Below are 20000 nucleotides of genomic sequence, written 5' to 3'. Positions count from 1 at the left end.
CCTGTCCCTTTTTACGGTTGTTTTCTACTTCCCCGTACTCTCCGTTCCCTTTTACTCTTTCCGTGGTTATTTCTCCGACCAGGATCACTGTACAAAAAACACGAAACTGTATCTTGCTATGAGGGAGAGAAGGAAAACGAGATAGAGATAAAGAGAGAAAGAGAGAGAGAGAGAGAGGGAGAGATAAAGAGAGGAGATTTTAACGTTCCCTCAACCGAGTCCACAGTAGCACTCCATCGAGCCATCGGCTGGAGTACGAGCAGAGCGGACGACCTGGTGCTCGTAAATCAGTGGAATTTCGCGGCCACCCCACAGACAATTTTATGATTTAACTCGGTGGACGAGGGAAGGCTGCGGTTGTTCCGTGAGCTCAAATACACGTACGCACGATCCACCCTATGCAGCCGGTGTATATGCCTGTGTATGGTGTATAAATATATATATATATATATATATATTCCTTTGTACCAGATGAATTTCTAAATTTCTAGGCTCGTTCAAATGAACCCATATATAAATCAAATATCACATACACTCGTCTCATCATTTCTATCTTCTTCTTCTTCTTCTTCTTTTTCTTTTTCTTTTCTTTCTCTAACGATGACATCGTTACGAGTTAGAAACAGCAAACTCATTCTCTTCCACTATTAACGCTTAGTCCCCGATCGGTAAGCGTATGCGTTGGAGAGATTAATAGGTAGGACGATTTGTTAGCTCCGTTTCACCGTTGTTCACTACAGCTGGAGTGAAAGAGAAAGAGAGAGAGAGAGAGAGAGAGAGAAAAAGAGACAGAGAGAGAAACTAATGCACAAACCAATGGCCACGATTATTCTCTACTTGGTCCTTATGTTCTTTCACTGTAAAACACATATGTTTCCCCCTTTTAAATAAATCCACGATTTGAAATATCGTTCCTCTTTTTATTATTTCTCTCTTTTTCTTCTTCTTGTTCTTCTTCTTCCTCCTCTTTTTTGTTCTTCTCGTTCTTCAATGACAGAATATAAGTACTTAACGAGTAACTCTCGACGGACAACGTTATTTTGAGGAAAAGTAATCGTAATGCATTAAAGAAAGTACGAGTAATAAAAGGATAGATTTGAAATCAAGTTGCGTGACCGACTGGCCTCGGTCGAACAAAAGGTTTCTTGCATTTCTAAATCGAATTAAACTCTGAACCGACACGCCATTGTTGATCTCCATACCGTGACTATGAGAGAAGGAAAGCTTATTTACAACGTCAGATCGAACTTACTTGTTCAAAGATGATGCTGGATTATCCTAAGATCTCTACAGAATGATATGCTTTCAGAATCGATCATATTCTTTCGATAAATAGAAACAATACGTATTTTTCTTTTTTTTTTTTGTTCTTTCTTATTATCTTCGATAATACTTATCATTTGTCTTTCTCGATATATAAAATAAAATGAATCGTTTCGACCGAACAAATTTCGTCGTATTTTTTATTGAATGTACATACATACATACGTACGTGTGAATTATAAAAATAAGAAGATTCGATTTCAATCACCTTGACAGAGGATTAAAAGAACATCACGAAAGGACATATCTTCTCATAGGAGAACATGGTGGGAGTACTAGAGTCAAGTTCGCGTGACTGCACGAACTCGAGGATGGAAAAAGGTTTCTTAGATTCGTAAATCGAATTAAGATATCAAACGGCACGACAGCTCATTGATCACCATTCGATCGGTTTGATATAAAAGAGCTCACTAACTTTGGTACGGGTCAAGTGAGTTGCGGAACGTGCTGTCAACTTATCGCACCGCGTCTCACTTCAATTCAGATTCGAACGGACGTAGAAATAAAGTAGAAGTTTATTTTACATCTTAATTTGACGTAAGTGAAACAAATACGATCCTACGAAATGTTCGGTTTTTTTTCCTCTTGTTTTCTTTCTTCCTCTTTTTTTTTTTTTTTGACCGTAGGAGAGGATACAAAAAAGAAGAAGAAAAGAAAAAAAAATCGAAATAGTAATTTTTTAACTTAAGTGGAAGAGAAAAAATCGTTCGTTAAAATCTCACAGTTGGTTTCTTCATTCTCTAAGACAGATATCTATTCAAGGTCCTAAGGGTTGAAACCTTTTGGACGTGGATAGGACGAGTCAAGAAGACCACTAAAATTCTTCTTCGTTCAGACATCTCGTTTATCTCGGAAGATCCATTTTAACGATTCGTCAGTCTACCAACCGACGACACAGCCTTGAAGAAGGATGCTGCTGCAAAACTATACCTTCGAGAACGGCCCTCAGCCTTTTGTAGGCGGAATGGGGTAGGTAAAATTTCTTCTTCTTCTTTTTTTTTTTGCTTTCTTTCTTTCCTTTTTTATTTCTTTCTTTTTCCTTCATAATCATTCAACATTGTTCCAAAGATGAAAGGAGAGAAATAATCCGACGAAGTGGAGGGAGCTTTCGTGCGTACACGAATCTCTTTTTCCCTTTCTCTCTCTCTCTCTCTCTCTCTCTCTATTTATCTTTCTCTCTTTCTCTTCATTTGCTATTGTGGGACTATGACATGAGAATAATGATCGCGCGAAAGTGAAAATAGATTAGAAATATCGGAAATAAATTAAAACGACTAATAATAATAGATGAATAATCGACGAGGAAATTTTTATAATAAGTTAATGATCGCAAATTTTTCGATAATATTAGTCTAATTCAAATACGTTACTTCGGTTCTTCTTCCTTTCATTAACAACCTTTTACGAAGGTAATAATAGTAGTCGATGAAAGAAGATAGATGAAAGCTCGGAGATGTCAAAAAGGAAAAGGAGTATAAAATTTGCGTCCATCTAACTTTAATAACGACCTGGTACTTATCGAACTTTCTTATCGCGATAAAGACGTTTTCCTTCCAATTTCGATGATTCAATATTTTCTTGTTAAATTAGAGAGGTCCAACAAATGCAAGAAAGGTTTTTGGGATGGAACGTACCACCGGAACACATGGGACTTGTACACGTTCATTGGAGGGGCTACCTCGCACCTGGAAAATACTGGCACATTGGTCTCTCGCTTATTTATTTTATGCTGTTTGTCATGTCCGTCGTTGGAAATGGATGCGTCGTATGGATATTTACCACGTATGTCGATCGTAAACTCTGAATTATTATTAACTATTACTCATATATATATGTATATATATATGATCTTTTGTTTTTTTTTTTATTTTTTGGCTTTTTTTGGTTTCTTCCTTTTTTCTTTCTTTCTTTCTTTCTTTCTTTCTTTCGTCAAATGAATCCAATGCGATGTTCGACTTAACGCCATCTTTGCGACGCTTGCAGCAGCTCGTCCGTTCACAGCGTTTGATTACCGAATCCATTGAAAAGTTTTGATGAAGTAACGCGAGTATGGTTGAAATTAAAAAATTAAAAAGAAAAAATATATATCGAACATTCCATCCGATGGAATAAAAATCAAACAAATAATAAAGATATGTGATTGAAATTTGTTACAGATCAAAAGCTCTTAGGACACCCTCGAACATGTTTATCGTCAATTTGGCTATATTCGATCTAACGATGGCGTTAGAAATTCCACATTTCATAATAAATAGCTTTATACAACGCATTTGGGGTTGGGAGATTGGTTGTGCTATATTTGCATTTTTGGGCAGTATTTCTGGTATCGGGCAGGCAATCTCCAATGTTGCCATTGCCTACGATCGTTACAGGTATCTAATATTTTCTACCTAACCAACATTAGATATTAGAATGTTATTTAGTCGGTGCATTTTGTATATCGTTATGCGAGACTTTAAAAAATTGTCGGATAATAATTAAAAGAAATTTTTGTTATGTTCTGATAGAACGATATCGTGTCCGATCGATGGTAGACTAAACGGATCACAAGCTGGATTGATCGTTGCATTTACTTGGTTCTGGGCTTTACCATTTTCAGTTTTACCTCTTATAGAGGTGTGGGGAAAATTTGTACCAGGTAAAACGATAATTACATACTCATTTAACGATCCTATCAATCATAGATATTATAATCCAAACTCGATAATATCATAATACTCAATGATATTTCAGAGGGATACCTAACTACATGCAGTTTCGATTTTCTAACGGATAACTCGGACACGAGGGTTTTCGTAGCTTCGATCTTTCTTTGGTCTTATCTTTTACCATTGACCCTCATAGTTTATTTTTACTCGCAATTGATTAGATCCATTAGACAACACGAGAAGATGCTTCGCGATCAGGCAAAAAAAATGAACGTGAAATCTTTGGTTTCAAATCAGGATAAAGAACGTAGCGTCGAAGTTAGAATCGCTAAAGTAGCGTTCACTATTTTCTTCCTATTTCTCTGCGCGTGGACGCCTTATGCTGTTGTCGCTGTTATCGGTGCTTTTGGTAATAGGTATGAAAATACATACGAATCTGTTAAACTTTATCGATGTTATATAAATTCGAAATATTACATTTTAATCATTAAAAATTATTATTCTAGCGACTTGTTGACACCTCACGTAGGTATGTTACCAGCTGTTTTCGCAAAATCGGTTTCGTGCATAGATCCATGGATTTATGCCATCAATCATCCAAGGTAATTTATCTATCATCATATTGAAAATCGTTAGATATCATTTATATGATCAAATATAATATTTTTCGATCGTAAAGGTATCGTCAGGAATTACAAAAGCGATGCAAGTGGATGGGAATACGAGAACCCGAACCAGTTGCAGACAATGTTTCAGCGCAGACCGAAAAACTTAAGGCAGACGAAGCATAATTCTAAATGTTTTATGTACTTTATGGAAAATGAGAAAACGACGGCATGGATGATCGATCGTATCGAATCGTCAATCCACCACCGATCCGATATCGATCTTTCCTCTCGTCTACGATTTCTTTTATTTGTCAATATATTATAAATAGAAATTATTACCAAAATATTCTGTATAAAAATTGTTATTATTATTATTATTATTATTATTATTATTATCATTATACAGTAGAACGTGGCACATACACGCTAATCTGTGGTTTCTTATATAAATTTGAATAAAGCAAGCATCAAATGGAGATATTATTTTTGTTTCATTTTTTTTTTTAGAATTTGACGTCTTCTTCCTTATCGTGTATGAGAAAGTTACGAAGTCAATTTTATCCTCCGTTAATCAATATTTCAGGGATTATACCGACTATCGACAAGTTTCGAGCTCGTTGAAATTTCTGACTCTTATCAGAGATGGCGGTCGTTCGTTATGCGATCATCGTTTTAGAAAAAACAACAAAATTACAGGGAAAACATGTTATACCGTTAACGTTATCGATTATTCATTAGATCAAACGTTAATAATTTGTTAAAACGAGGAGAAAAATTCTACGGTCAATACACAATCGAACGAAAATAAAAACTCCAAGAATTATATTTGGGGATGAAAGTTTCGATGAAAAAAAAAAAAAAAAAAGAAAAAAGAAAAAAGAAAAAAGAAAAAACAAACTCATGATTTATAACTATTATAATAAAGAATCGTTTTATCGTTGCGAGAAATAATTAATAAAAGAATTTCGAGATAGTGGAAATTTTACAACGTTTCAATGAAAAGCGGCCAATTATCTTGACATTGTTTCCGTTGTATTACAAAATATACACGTACACGTACATCGTAAATTAATATCGATTATCCTGGTCCCTTCACTACCTGGTAGTTGCTGTTTGTGAAGATCCCTCGATACTTCATCCAATGCATAAGATTAAGATTGAAAGACATTGATCTAATGCACGTTCGATTATCCTTTTAAAAAGAGTTTCGCTGTACGACGTGAACTAAACGTATCGAACTTAGAAAAAAAAAGAAAGAAAGAAAGAAAGAAAGAAAGAAAAAAAAAAAGAAAGAAAGAAAGGAACAAAATGACAGAAAAGACTATAATATCTATCTCGATATATCCTAAATAGATTTAATCTTTCGAAATAATAAATTTTAAATGGATTTCATTTGATCGAATATCTGTTAACACATTTAATTATAACGGAACAGATTTATACGAATTGATAGCGTGCGACATTATCCAAATATATACATACATATATATATATATATATATATATATATATATATATATATATATATGTATATGTATGTGTATATGTACATGTATAAATGAAAGGAATATCCCTAAAATAAATAAATCAAGTAATCTTTAATGTAATCGTTCTATTAAATAGGGGAGACCAATTGATATAATTCGATAGCAAGCCGAATGAAATGTGAATCGACCATAACGTTAATTAAGCTCTTACGAGTAATAAATTAACGATATAAAGATCGATTACGCCATTCGTAATAGAGTAGACGGCCGTATCATTCATATATGTATATATTCAAATCTGTAGATAGATAGATATATATGTATTACTGGATAAATTTCAAGCAGGGAATTCTTAACAATTAGCCGAATTGAATCGTACATACTTTTCAAATAGAACAGACATAAGGGAATAAAAAGTTACGCTTGATTACATCCTATCGTCCCTCTCCTCTCATCGATCTCATCATCCATTACTCCGTTCGCTTCAGATTACATTTGCGTTTATACTAATCTTTCGTTTCGTATCATTCTTCAGAAATTGTTCTGGAGACGAGAAGTCGACGGAGCGAAAGTAATGAATAACGTGAGACAGGAGGCAAACTTACCGTCCAACTTTCCCCCCAAGCAAGAAACATTGCTTCATGAATACATATACAAGAGAGTTACTCAGTCGCTCGAAGTATATATAACTGTTGAAATAAAAGAAAAAAAAAAAAAAAAAAAGAAAAAAAAGGAAAGTTTTAAAAAGCGGCCAAACGTAGCAAAGAGTAGGATAGAACTTTTTTCCTAAATACAAGAAAAATATAACTTCCTCTTTTTTTCTTTCGAAGTAACGACGATGTTCAAAAGAGAAATACGAAAGATAAGAAAGGATTTGTACCAACGTTCATTAGAAAGTTAAGAGAGACAAATAATTCCCTATTTATGATATAATCATTGATAATATAAGGGGTATTCAGATAGAAATTGATGGAAGGTTCTTTGAATGGTTAAACCATTGAAAGATGGGAGTTCCAATCAGTTCCGAATCTCATCGTACTTGTCGAGAGGATCGAGAGGACCAAGAGGCTCGAGGAAAAGAAAGAGAGAGAGAGAGAGAGAGAAAGTACGACGATAGACTCGAATGATATACCTCGTACTTGTCCTTTTTTCTTTTAAAGGGATGGGTATTCAGCTTACGTACAATCAAAGTTTTCTGCGTTGGGTCCATAGTTGGCATGGCATGGCATGGCGTGAAAGAAAGAATAGTAGAAAGAACAGATAGGAATGAAAGAGAAAGAGAGGGAGAGAGAAAGGGGATGGGGGTGGAGAGGAGAAAGAGAGCTAATGTCGCGACGCGAAGAGAGAAAGAGAAGAAAAGAGTCTGAAGAAGAAGAGATGGGTGAAGGAAGAGGGTGAAGGTTTTGGTTTGGTACGAGAAGGGGAGCTCGGAGTCGAGGAAATCCTTGATTAGATGTTCGCGTCAAAGGAACTCTTCGATTTTTTGGAGTCAAGGGAAGAAGAGGAAGAAGACGAAGAAGAAGGAAAAAAAAAAAAAGAAAGTAAGAGGGAAGCTAAAAGATATGAAACTAGAGAGAGAGAGGGGGGGGCGAGCCAACGAACTCGCGGACCGAATTAAAAATAGAGCCGAGTTGCGAACATCGAAGAATCGATTGTCCTGCCAGGAAAAGTAGAAGGAAAGGAAAAAGGTATAAGGAAAATGAAGTCGGGGACTACCGAAAAGACGGCTGCGCCTTCTTCGAGAGGTGCAACGAGAAGAAGAAGAAGAAGAAATCGTCTGGCTTCGTTCAAGATACATCCCGTTTGCCGAGGTCGCACCGAGCGACGGCTAGTTATAGATGTTGAAAATTCAATTACGTTGGATTTATGGCCGCCGGGTCCGGGCATATTTATTATCGTCGGTATTCCATCCCCCTATCCCGTTCCCTCCCCTCATCCACCAACAGCACCACCACCACCATCATCACTTTTCCTCAGCTTTCTGAGATGCTCCTCTTCCTGGTTTTTGCCTCCTTTTTTCAACCTCCTCCTCTTCTTTTCTCTCGTCTTTTCATATATATACATATACATATACATATATATATATATATATATATATATATTACGTAACCCGTTCGAATATTTCCCTCATGTCAATCGACGAATCCACGTTTATTTTACGTCTGAGAAAAATAAAATTTATACGGTGTATCATGGTCGTACAGATAAAAATTATAGATAATAAATGTAAATTTCCAAGGAAAAAATATCTAAGACGATAAAAATAAAATTTTAGTCGACAAGGTATGTGTATTGAAATTATATCGACGATAAAAGCGAAAGAATTAAAATGTAGAAAATAATTAATAGTTTATTCTAAAAAGGAACGGAGAGAAGAGAAAGAGAGAGAGAGAGAGAGAGAGACAGAAAAGGAAGGAATTACGATCGAGTAGTTAGGAAGGGACCGATTCAACGTTTGCTTCCATTAACGAGTATAACGGCTTTCTAGTAGTGCACCCTGGCCATACCAAAGTCAAAGTTGTAACCAGTTGTGTCGCGGTAGACCGAATAGCCGTGGTCTACTTTGTCCGGATAGGAACTGACTGGTTCTACTACTGCGTAAGAGTAGACTTCGATATTGGTTGAAACGCTATGAGATCGGATCTCGGTTGCTTATGGTTACTAGTTACGCGCAGCGGGGTTAAGAGCAAAAGAAGGGATGGAGACGGAGGAAGGGACCTCGTAAAATTGATTTTCTCTTGCAACAATGCGCTCGAGCACAAGCCACTGTCAAAGTGTGTTTCGTCGTCGATGGAAAACTTTTCCAACTCCTTCCGCAACACGTCGACACGAAAACGGATCCATTAAATTTCAATAAGCATCGTTGTCATCATCCTCGTCGTCGTCCTCGTCGTAGTCGAGCGACGAACTTCCTTGTTCTAAATCAGATCTGATCGCATTAGTCTTCGTTTGTACTCGAACGTAAATGGTATCTGGCTTATTCGGTGTATGTTTCAACTAATAAACAGCCTAGTAGGATCTCGACCATTTTTTACAATTATATATCCATTTTGCCATTGTAAAAATCGTCCGTAATGAAGAGCGAAGAAATATTGGGAAGTGAAAGAGAAAATAAGAAAAAAAAAAAAAAAAAAAAAAAGAACAAAAAAGGAAGATGAGAAAAAAAAAAGAAAAAAGAAAAAAAAAGAAACAAAAATAAATTCTATATGTCTATTAGAAGCAAGATCCTACCTTCTGTAATAGGATTTTTCTTTCTTTGTCGAGGGATCAGTAGGAGGCTTTCCAAGGAAGAAGAATTCACCGTACATCTTTTCCTCTCTCGTCGATGAATCCTCATCTCCTTTGGGATATTTGCGGGAAGTAGGTGTGTATTTCGAAGATACACGATATATCCTTCAACTCGAAAATTAGAAGGTAAAGCAGCTTGACTCGCAATATTTCATTTCTCTCTCTCTCTCTTTCTCTCTCTTGTTTATTTTTCCTCTCTCTCTCTCTCTCTCTCTCTCTCTCTCTCTCTTTTTCTCTCCTTTTTTTTTTCATGCAAGAACCTTATCTTCAAACTCGTCCTGACAGGGAAGCACATCAGCATGGTGGACTTTATCTTTCTCAATAGAGCCATCTTAATCCGTAGTAGTTAAACGTACAGTAATAAACTTTCCACGATGCTCATTAAGCCGGATTTTATGTTCTTTTTATTCGGCCGAGTAGGATGTATATTAACGGTAGCAATAAATATCGGCCTTATCGGTGACGTTTCACCACCTTGTTAACGCGTATTGATCTTCTAGAAAAGGTAGAAAAGAAGGTAGTATATAGTAGCACGAAGTAAAGGTGCACGAGCATTTGATAAATAACGTTATTTCGCAAAGTCTCCAAAGTAAGAACGACGAGCGTACGATGCCTTTTTTTTCCAGGAGGAAAATTTACCCAGCAGAATAGATTTCTTTTTTCCATACTTTTTTTTCCATATATATGTATATATATGTATATATATATGTATATATATGTATATATATTCGTGCGTGTCTATGTGTGTGTGTATGTATCAATTTCTATTGGTGATGTATAATTGCGTTCCAAAGTGCCTCTCCGTCTAAATAACGATTTTTATTTATCGATGCCGACGGCACGACAGGAAAATGCTGAGAAAATGCATTTACGAGGATAAAACGGGCGTAAAATTAACGAGGCCGCGAACGAAATAAATTAGGATGGCCGGTGAACAATTTAAAGTGCTTGTCGCACTCGACGGTTATTAATGACAGTAATTAACTTATTTATATATCTACGATATCGGTAGAACTTGACACGAATAAGGAACGCATTGTCACGGCCGTCTATCCAACGGATGCAGGACGATCAAATAATTTTGTGTCTGGTTTTGAAAGCCCCACAAGCGAACGGATCGTTTCATCGATCCATATTTCATCGGTGTCCGTCATGCTTAGAAATTTGATAAGCGAACTTTCCTCTATCTCTCTCTCTCTCTCTCTCTCTCTGTGAAGTCTTCAAAACTTTAGTAAACGGTATTTAATAAATATCTGAGAATTTAACACGTTAATATACATCGTAACTTTTTAACCTTATAGCGATCAAAAACCGGCCCGTTCACAGAATCTACGTCTACATCGGGTTCGCTCGTAAACTAAACAAGATAAATAAAACAAGAACAAACGCTATTGTTAATTCCGAGCGCATTTAATTCGGTTGAATTAAATGTCGTAAAATCCGCATTTAAAATCGAGTACTAGGTGGCTAGGTCGCTGTCAAGGTTTATTAATGACCGGTAAACGACATTTAAATTTGCGCTTAAGCGTATAAATTCTTCATGATTTCCGAACGGTTTAATTCGCGGAAGAGAGAGAGAGAGAGAGAGAGAGAGAGAGAGAGAGAGAAAGAGAGGGAGGAACGAAAAGAAAGAGCAAATAGCAAAGGACAGATCGTGACGGGCACAAACGCGCGATACACGTGCGGCAAATCGCTCGAAACGGATGTTCCGTTGCGCGAAATTTGATCGACAGCGTTGTTATCGCGTCATGCGGGAGTAATGTGATAAAATAATTGCCAGGTTTGGGTAGGAAATGTGTGATGCTTAACCGCGCGGAAACTGCGAGTTATGTTCAACGAAGGTACGCCGTTAACGTTTGCACTTGTGACCCAAAAGGTTGGCGGCGGTTAATGCTCGTTAACATTATCGATTAAATCGTTTATCACGAACGTTATCGTTCGATATCATAGTCGATCGGATTTGTAAAAGTTATACGCAGGATGATCGTCGTTGTTTCGATAAAGAACTTTTATGTTGAAGGAAAGATTTGTCTCTCTTTTTTTTTTCTTTCTTTTCTTTAGTATATTTTTTTTCCGATGGTATAAAAAGGATAGAAAAAAAATTGACGAAGAAAGGGCATCCTATCGTCGAGACCAAACGAGATCGAAACAGCGAAAATTTTTATTTTTGACGATCAAACTTAGCGATTCTTGGAAAGGTCATTTTGCAGAGGAATGGCGGAGAAGGGGGCCCCTTGCTTGTACCGTTAAGGAAATGTAGAAAGATAGGAGAAGATGAATTAAGGGGGACATGAGAATGCGGAGTTCGTTAAATGCTTTGTAAAACGAAGTCTCGGGTGCGTCGTTTAAGCCGAAAGTCTCGGCAGCAATACATGCAAGGCGGTAACGCTTGAGGTCGGTCTTTATAGTTCGCGCGGGAGCGATAATACCATGGCGGTTTGCTGCACGATAGAGAGACAGAGAGAGAGAGAGAGAGAGAGAGAGAGAGAGAGAGAGAGAGAGAGAGAGAGAGAGAGAGAGAGAGATTGAAGAGACATGGGTGAAAGTGGAACGGTGAGAAAACCCTTCTCTACTTCACCCACTTTGAAGTCGTCCCACAATTCACGTAGATTCCTGAAACAAGAACGTCATTTCTGCCCTACCGAATTCCCCTTTCGAACATCATTTCCTTCCATTTATTATTTCTCATTAAGTGCTACAAATATTCCAGTTTAATTACGAGCGAATCCTCAATGATTCTCACGATCAAATCTGAATATCTTACGATAATAATAAAAATACAGATTAAATTAAGAAAGGATCGATATGATATTTGGTTAATTCTCGAGAAACAATTCAACGATCAATTTTTGATCTATCGTCTTGGAGTTGCGTCTGAGAGAAACAGACAGGACTTATCTAGAATAAATCCTCGGTTGGTCGAACGAGGACGCAGTTATTGGACCGTACAATTCCGGTGAACATTGCCACGAGAAACAAAGAGACTCTGCCCACAAAGTAGAACTAAGGGTGAGAGAGAAAGAGACAGAAAGAGTAAGACAGAGAGAGATAGAGAGAGAGAGAGAGAAAGAGAGAAACGGTTTACGATTCGGTCTTCCGTTCCACGACGTTTGCTCTCGCAAGAGATACCAGAGCTAAACCCATTTGGAACTTAAGTCCAGTCCAGCGTGGACGAAGAGGAGGACGAAGCGCAGAGTGGTTCGCTTGGGGGGAACGGGTGGAAGAATAGGAGGAGGGCAGGAAAGAGTAGTAAGAGAATGGGAGAATAGGGTGGAGGAGGTGAAGGACGCGAACTAAGACTATGTTGCGAAGACTGCCAGGGATAGAAAGGAGCATGGAAGAAGAAGAGTTTGGTGTATATCTCTCTAGCGAATTCAAGTTGGACAATACTTGTCGGGTCGAGAACGATGAAGAGAAGAGAAGGAGGAAGAACGGGGTAAGGGTGCGAGGGAGGCGGAGTGGTACGAGTACTAGAAGGAAAGAGATGCAAACGTCCTGCTCTAGACTGAAATACTGAAGCGAGCTTAAACGCCCGTTGCCATAGGAACCCTAACTTAGAAAGAGAAAGATAGATAGATAGATAAATGGAGAGAGAGAGAAAGAGAGAGAGAGAGAGAAGGAAAGAGAGAGAGAGAGGGAGGGAAAATGACTCGCGAGAGGGATCACAAAAGACACACAGAGTTCGTGTCCAGGATGCAGTCTTTTTCGGAAAAGAAACACCAACTACTGTCGCTCTTATAATATCGTCAAGTTTATTTCCTCACGACATGTTAAGCTCGCGTTTAACTGACCGGAAGTAACTCAAAATCGTGATTTTCATGGATTGAAATTGACAATTGAAATCCAACGGCATAGATGGTTTACCCCTCATCCCATTTCCCTGCACGTTTCTTTCCTCGATTACTTTCGAATTCTTTTTACTTACGTTTGTCCATTATTTTACATTTCTATCTCAATCGATCGACCTGATTCTATATTTCTTTAATTTTTCCTTCCTTCCTCTATTTTTACGCAAACGTACTAAAGACTAACGACTAAGAATCGAATGGAAAAATTTACGAGAACGCTGCGAGAACGAGAAGTGTCTCTTTCTTTCGCAGTAACTATCTTCTTTCTCTCTTTCCTTCTTTCGTTACAACGGAAAAGAAGAAGAAGAAGGAGAAGAAGAAGAAGTGGAAAAAGGAAAAAAAAGAAGAAGAAGAAGAAGAGGAAGAAGAAGTATATAAAATATCGATTAACTCACTGGAGGTGAATAGAAATTGCAAGAAAGAGGAAGGGCTCTTCCTCGAAGTTCGAACGAAGTCGCTCGATCGATTAGCTGTGAACCTTCTCAGAGAAATAGAGAGAGAAAGAATGAAAGAAAGAAAGAGAGAGAGAGAGAGAAAGAGAGAGAGAAGGCGTTTACAGAATTAATCCAACTGCTTCCGTTTCCGATCACGTGCAAGCGAGCTCCAAGAGGAGGCTTCGGGGAACGAAGGCGTACGAAGAAAATGTAAATTCGTGTAATGCCGCGAGTCAGCGAGTGCTACCGAACGAAAAACACATCGAGGAGACCCGGCGATCCTACTTAAAAAAAAAGAAAAAGAAAAAAAAGAAAAAAAAAGAAAAAAAAAAGAAGAAAAGAGAAACAATGTGAGCTACATTTTGGAGAGTGTTGAGAGAAAGAGAGAAAAGAAATATAGACAACGTTGAACACGCGATAGGATAATAAATTCGTTGCTTGTGGGATAATGCTCTCTTATGAGAGAAGAGTTGTTCGATAAAGCGGAGGTACGAACGGTCTCTGTCACCGAGAAACGCACGGACGTTGCCGGAAAATGAAACGCACGCGATAACAAAATTTCAGAGAAAGAAAAGGTGGATGGATGGGTGGGTGGGTGAGAGAGAGAGAGAGAGAGAGAGAGAGAGAGAGAGAGAGAGAGAGACAGAGAGAGATACCAAGCGAGTATTATCTCCGTTTATCCCATTAAAGAGAATTTCCAAGGATAAGTGAGGTAAAAGGACTAACTCACTCGATCGAAAAAATAAACATTCTCTTCGGTTTTGTCTAAAAAAAGAAAAAAAGAAAAAAAGAAAAAAAAAAGAAGAATAAAAATTAATTGTTAAAGAAAAAGAAAAAGTATGTTGAGCGTGTACGATAGTTACTAATTGCTTTTATGATATGCTAATGAGAAAGCTCTTGAAATTAAAATGGTAGAGAGGAAGATAGAAAGATAAGGAGACAGAGATAACTCGATGATAATATTATAAAGCTAATACGATCCAAGTCGACTTTGAATCCTTCGAAAAAGATTTGCATCTCGTTCGTTAAACTCGAGAGATTGTACGACGAAATGAAATAGGAGAGGAAATAAAAGAGCGATGTCAACGATGCGCTTGAATTTTTTTCCGAATTAAAAAGTAATAATAAAAGGAGTATATTTATTCTCCTCTCAAATCGTACCGTTGGAAGTCTCGCGGTACCGCAGACGTTGCGCAATTTATTATTTTGCAACGTAAGCCGGTGCACGTTCGCAACAATACTTCGTAAGTCCGTAATTTGCATCTCGTTCCAGATGTATTCCGTGTCGTTCGTGTATCAGCTACCCCCGGCAGTCTCGTTAAACGAGTTTCCCTCCCTCGTCCCAGCCTCCTCAGCCTTCACCTTCGTTTCGCTATCCCTCTCACAGCTCTCTCTTTCTCTCTCTCTTTTTCCCCTTTTTTCTTTCTATTTCTTTCTATCCTCTTTTACACACTTTTCTCTCACTCGGAGCTTTACCAAGCTCGCTTTTCTCTTGGAGGTGACGCGTTGCTAACGCGGAAAGGGTGAAAATTTGATTATTCGCGACACGATCGGGCCGCTCATAATTAACGTACCCCCTAACTCCGCTACCTCGGCACTTCTCCTCATTCATTCGTCGAGGCTATCCCGTTACACTGGTACAACGACGAAGAAAAATCAGCTGACGGAGAGTGATGAATGACGCGAAAGAAAATCGATTACATACCGGAGAGAAGGAAAACAGTGTAAAGCTTCGACGAAATAATGGAATTTAACCGAAGTGCAGTTGTTGAGAAAGAGAATAAGAAAGAGGAAACGCGCGCGAAAGAGAGAGAGAGAGAGAGAGAGAGAGAGAGAGGGAGAGAGAGAGAGAAATAGGTAGGGTGGAAAGGAAAAAGACGCAACAAGGTAAAACGGCAAGAACGAATGACGAACGAAGCAGTAGGAAGAGGTACGAAAAGTCGACGGGTGGTTAAACAAAGGACGACATTTTCAGCACTATTCTAAAGAGCTACCCTTCAAGGCTAGCTGCCCGAAGGCAGGAGGTTGGCCAACGGTAGGACCGACAAAGGGTTGTAGAAGCGAGGGATCGAAGAAGAAGTGGGAGAGAGGAGAAGGCAGATAGATAGAGAGAGAGAGAGAGAGAGAGAGAGAAAAAGAGTGCCATAACCTTTTATCGCACCATCCGGTTGCGGCCAAGCAGAATTCCTTTTTCTGTCTCTCTCTCTCTTTTTTTTCGCTTTACGAGTGCACTTCGTCGCATATTTTCACGTTTTTAACATTGTTACGCGGAACTACTTCCTTTCCACCCCTGGAAGCACTCTGTCATCCCTCTCCGTTTCCCGTTTTCTCCCTCGAGCCGCCTCTCCACACGGCCTGGAGATCTGTCACGTTGAGGAAAAGGGAGGAGAAAAGAGATAGGACTGAAACGAGAGGAAGAGAGAATGAGAGGCAGAGGACGAGGAAGGATGGATCACGGGAAAGAGAGAGAGAGAGAGAGAGAGAGAGAGAGAGAGAGAGAGAGTCGAAGATACCGTCGTAGGGAAACCAGGCAAGCTTGGCCAGCTGCAATACCGCGATATATAAACTTATTGACGAAACTCTCGGAAGTTGAGTAGGAGCTTCCGGAATTCCAAGATGGCGAATATCCGCATAGCGGATTAACCTGAAGAATATCTATCGCGAGATCGTAGAAAACATTGCTGACAGGATGGAACAGAAGAGAAGGTAAGAAAATTTGCGAAAACAAAACCATAGCGAGATAAAAGGAAAAAAAAAATAACAGGAGTGAGTGAGTGAGTGAGTGAGAGAGAGAGAGAGAGAGAGAGAGAGAGAAAGAGGGAGAGAGAAAGAATGAAGATTAATAAATTGAATATAAGTGTGAATCTGTTCGCACTTATATTTCTCTCTCTCTCTCTCTCTCTCTCTCTCTCTCTCTCTCTCTCTCTCTCTTTTACATTCATTTGTAATTGGCAGGACGTATGTACGTGGTGGAGAGCCATTTTGCGTGGTGTTCTGCTTGTAAATGGCACTGGTTAATTAGGTCGACCATCTGACGATTCGGTGCGAGGGAGAGGAGGATTCAAGCTCGGCGGCGATAATGGGCCGTATTAATTATATATGTCACGCCGACGTTAAATATTCAGGAAGGAGGAGGACCGAGAGCTAGCACTACTACCAATACCGTCACTACTACTATCACTACCACTGCTACTGCTACTACTAACACTACCACTGCTACCGCTACCGCTGCTACTACTACTAGTACTATTACTACTATTATCTCCACTAACTTCTATCTACCTTTAGAAAACGTGTGTGTGTGTGTGCGCGCGCGCGCGCAACAATGTCATGTCCTCTCGCCTGCATTATATAAATCCTCTATTATTTGTACAATGATTCGCCACCTCGTCAGTCCATTCTATACCTGTACTTATGTATATTTATAGTTATGCACAGAAATTCATAGCTTGTTGCAACGTCTGAACTCCTCTCTCTTCCTCTCTCTCTCTCTCTCTCTCTCTCGCTCTCTCTATTTCAATCTCTATCACTATCTCTATCTTTCTTCCTCTCTATTTTCCTCCCTCTTGTGTCTGTGTTTCTACTTGTCTGGCCAACTGCTCGAAATTCGAGATCGATGCACCTGTTAGGAGAGAAACGTGCAGCGAAAGTAAACTTCGCTCTATCGTTTCTTTCACGGCCATGAGAAACCTTCGGGGTTCCTTATGAAACAATATGAAATATTATATACAATAAGACAAAGAATATTAATAAACGTTGAAAATTTTCAAGATCTTTGAAAACAATGGTTCCTCGTTAAAACGATTTATAAGTACTCATCGATTTATATATCTGTACATTTGAAATCTACGATGTTCAATTTCCAAACCATTTTTAATCTCCATCGAGCTTCCAATTTATTCACTGAATGATTTTAATAAGCGTACTCGTATTTTCTCCTTGATACCGTGCTTACCTCTTGGAATTCAACGTAGATTGGGGGTCTTTCGTTCCGAAAGTGAGAAGAAAGCCGTTCCATAAGCGATTTTCCTTTGTGAGGAACGACGGGAGGGTTGAAGGGAATGGAAAGGAGGAAAATGCCGGATAAGACGAGAAAGGTCTCAGTGGATGATAACCTTCGGAGATATCGTAAACTCGTCGCTTAACGAGCTAAAAAAGAGGCCAGCAGAATGTGGAAAGTGGACGATGCAGTTATTTTTTGTGCATCATATCACACCTTTCTTCTTTCTCTTTCCTTTTCTTTCTTTCTTTTCTCTTCTCTCTTTTTCTTTTCTTTCTTTTGAAGAGCAACAATGAGAGACATTCGGCAAATGCATGTAAAAACAGCGCTAGGCATTGTGTCGCATAAATCGATTCCATTAGTCTTAATGGCTACGGAACGATATCAACCCACTACTCTAATATAGCGAAGAAAGAATAGAAATAGAAGGGGATAGGTAAGACAAGGAGGGGGTGGGGGGGGGGGTGGGGGGGAGAAGAGAAAGGGGAGAAAAAAGAAAATAAAGGTGGAAAATGTGAATCTCTCGTAAAGAGATATATCCTAAAGTATGGAAAGGAGGGAAAGGAGAAGGATCGATTTGCGAGAAGGATTCTCGACTTTCGAAATATTCATGCTAACCAGATCTAATTCGACTTCGTACAATTCGTAGCTGCATACGTAAAGAGAAGGAAGAAACGTGTAGGTACGCTTTGTAGAATGCTGGTCTCGTGGGATGGGACGGGACGTAAATTGGAAATATGCTCGGAGTTATTTCTTTGAAAGATCTTCTCCTTTACAGAGAAGAAAGAAAAAAGGAAGAAAAGGACAGTACGATCCTTGTAAGAACGTAATTTGCTTGACTTTTGGGGGAAGGTCTATCCGATATAATTCCATTTTACGATCCTTCCACGTTCGTATTATCGATGAAGATAACGATTTAAAAGATTGTTCAAAGGGACAAACAATAATGTAAGAAAAAGATTTTTTAACGATAATTTCAGAGACAAAAGATGATCGAGATAAATGATTTTGCCGATTTTTAATATAATTTAAATCCACGAATCTCTCTCTCTCTCTCTCTCTCTCTCTCTCTCTCTCTATTTTCTTTTCCTACGAGCAAGATATATTCACAATATCAAGCACGAAAATTTTACTTCTCGTTGATAGGAGTCTCTCTCCCGTCGTCTCTGGTTTTCTCATCCGTCTAGTTACTTACTCACGTTGGATATCCACACGTTGGAAGAGGCGTTGGTGGAGATTGTGACGACGACAACGACGACGACGATGTTGGTAGTAGTGATGATGGTGGTGATGGTTGGTGGTGGTGGTGGCGGCAGCGGCAATCCCCTCAAAGCTTTCGCACTGCTAGCGTAGTGTCGACGCAAATGGATTCCTCGGGAGTTGATGAAAAGCTTCTGGAAAGTGATCGAGTTCCTACGCGATTTTACGATCCCGTGTGTCGGATTTCAAGCTTAAAGGGAGGCGTTACCCACCCTCGAAAACGATCAGATAACAGATCCGATTCGTGGTTTTACAAACTTTCTCGAAGCGGAAGGAGAGAGAAGCTCGAAACTTTCTACCTCCTAACTGCCACAATTAGAGGCCTCGAATTCATTTTGATCGTTTCTAAAGTTCGATGGATATCTATGAGAACTATCGAGATCTAAGGAGAAAGTTTTTTTTTTTCTTTTTTTTTCTTTTTTTTTTTTTTTTTTTTTGAAGATACTCATCTACTACTAACTTGGGATTTAAATTATCCAACTTCGGAAATATCTTTCAATTAAGAATACATATAAATATGTTATTAGAGGGTTTATCGATTTCTTAGATTTATCTGAAAATCGAGAAACTTATATTACGGAAAGTAATATGCATATATATATACATATATATATATATATACACCTACATACATACATACGTGTACGATCAGATTTCTTTCATGGATCTTCTCTTCCGTCATTCTGTGGTTCGTGTTCTGCGGTACTGCGAGTCTCCTTTCGAAACCCGAGAGTCTCGCGAGAGCCTCTTCGATCGAGGAGGAAGGAAGAGAGTCGAGAGGGTCGTGAGATACTGACTACGAAATGGCCTAAGGTGATGCGACAGCCCCACATGATTCGTAATAAATCCATTATTGAGTTTTGCATCGGCCGACAAAGTCCTATATCGATCCATCTTCCATGTATTCGTAAAGTCTATTTTAGAGATTCCTCTTTGAAATCGTAAAGCCACGTGTGATCTTACATGTAAATAACGTTTAAAATTAATTCTACGTAATTAATAAATATTTGAAATTTGTTCGATCGATAATACTTCAAAAGGTTCGAAATTCTATCAAATAAAAAGAAAGTTTGATATAACTTACGTATATCCGTGTTTCTTTGA

General features: G+C 38.6%; 2 protein-coding genes across 2 annotated transcripts in view; one reads left to right on the top strand and one right to left on the bottom strand.

Moving 5' to 3' along the window:
• The window catches only part of LOC124953092, a 118595-nt gene that overhangs the window by 90873 nt on the left and 7722 nt on the right, over positions 1-20000 (bottom strand). Inside the window, exon 5 of the mRNA XM_047504005.1 lies at positions 18832-20000. This exon is cut by the window's right edge and continues 1639 nt beyond it. The gene's annotated coding sequence lies outside the window, so the exon portion shown is untranslated. The remainder of the gene's footprint in view (positions 1-18831) is intronic.
• LOC124953091 (opsin, blue-sensitive) lies at positions 1705-5055 on the top strand. Its single transcript, XM_047504000.1, has 8 exons — positions 1705-1860; positions 2073-2292; positions 2914-3105; positions 3480-3695; positions 3831-3961; positions 4057-4387; positions 4478-4573; positions 4651-5055. Exons 2-8 carry the CDS (start codon positions 2234-2236, stop codon positions 4760-4762), a joined length of 1137 nt encoding a protein of 378 aa, XP_047359956.1. The 5' UTR covers positions 1705-1860; positions 2073-2233; the 3' UTR covers positions 4763-5055.

Source organism: Vespa velutina, chromosome 11 (assembly GCF_912470025.1).
Source record: "Vespa velutina chromosome 11, iVesVel2.1, whole genome shotgun sequence".
Taxonomy (NCBI): domain Eukaryota; kingdom Metazoa; phylum Arthropoda; class Insecta; order Hymenoptera; family Vespidae; genus Vespa; species Vespa velutina.
This window is presented reverse-complemented; position numbering and strand designations above follow the sequence as displayed.

Bases quoted from the DNA above. Each gene is read 5' to 3' on its own strand.
- LOC124953091 (XM_047504000.1), top strand. From the start codon at position 2,234: ATGCTGCTGCAAAACTATACCTTCGAGAACGGCCCTCAGCCTTTTGTA. The intron at 3,106-3,479 runs GTATGTCGATCG...AATTTGTTACAG, and splicing joins GTCGTATGGATATTTACCAC to ATCAAAAGCTCTTAGGACAC. The intron at 4,574-4,650 runs GTAATTTATCTA...TCGATCGTAAAG, and splicing joins TATGCCATCAATCATCCAAG to GTATCGTCAGGAATTACAAA.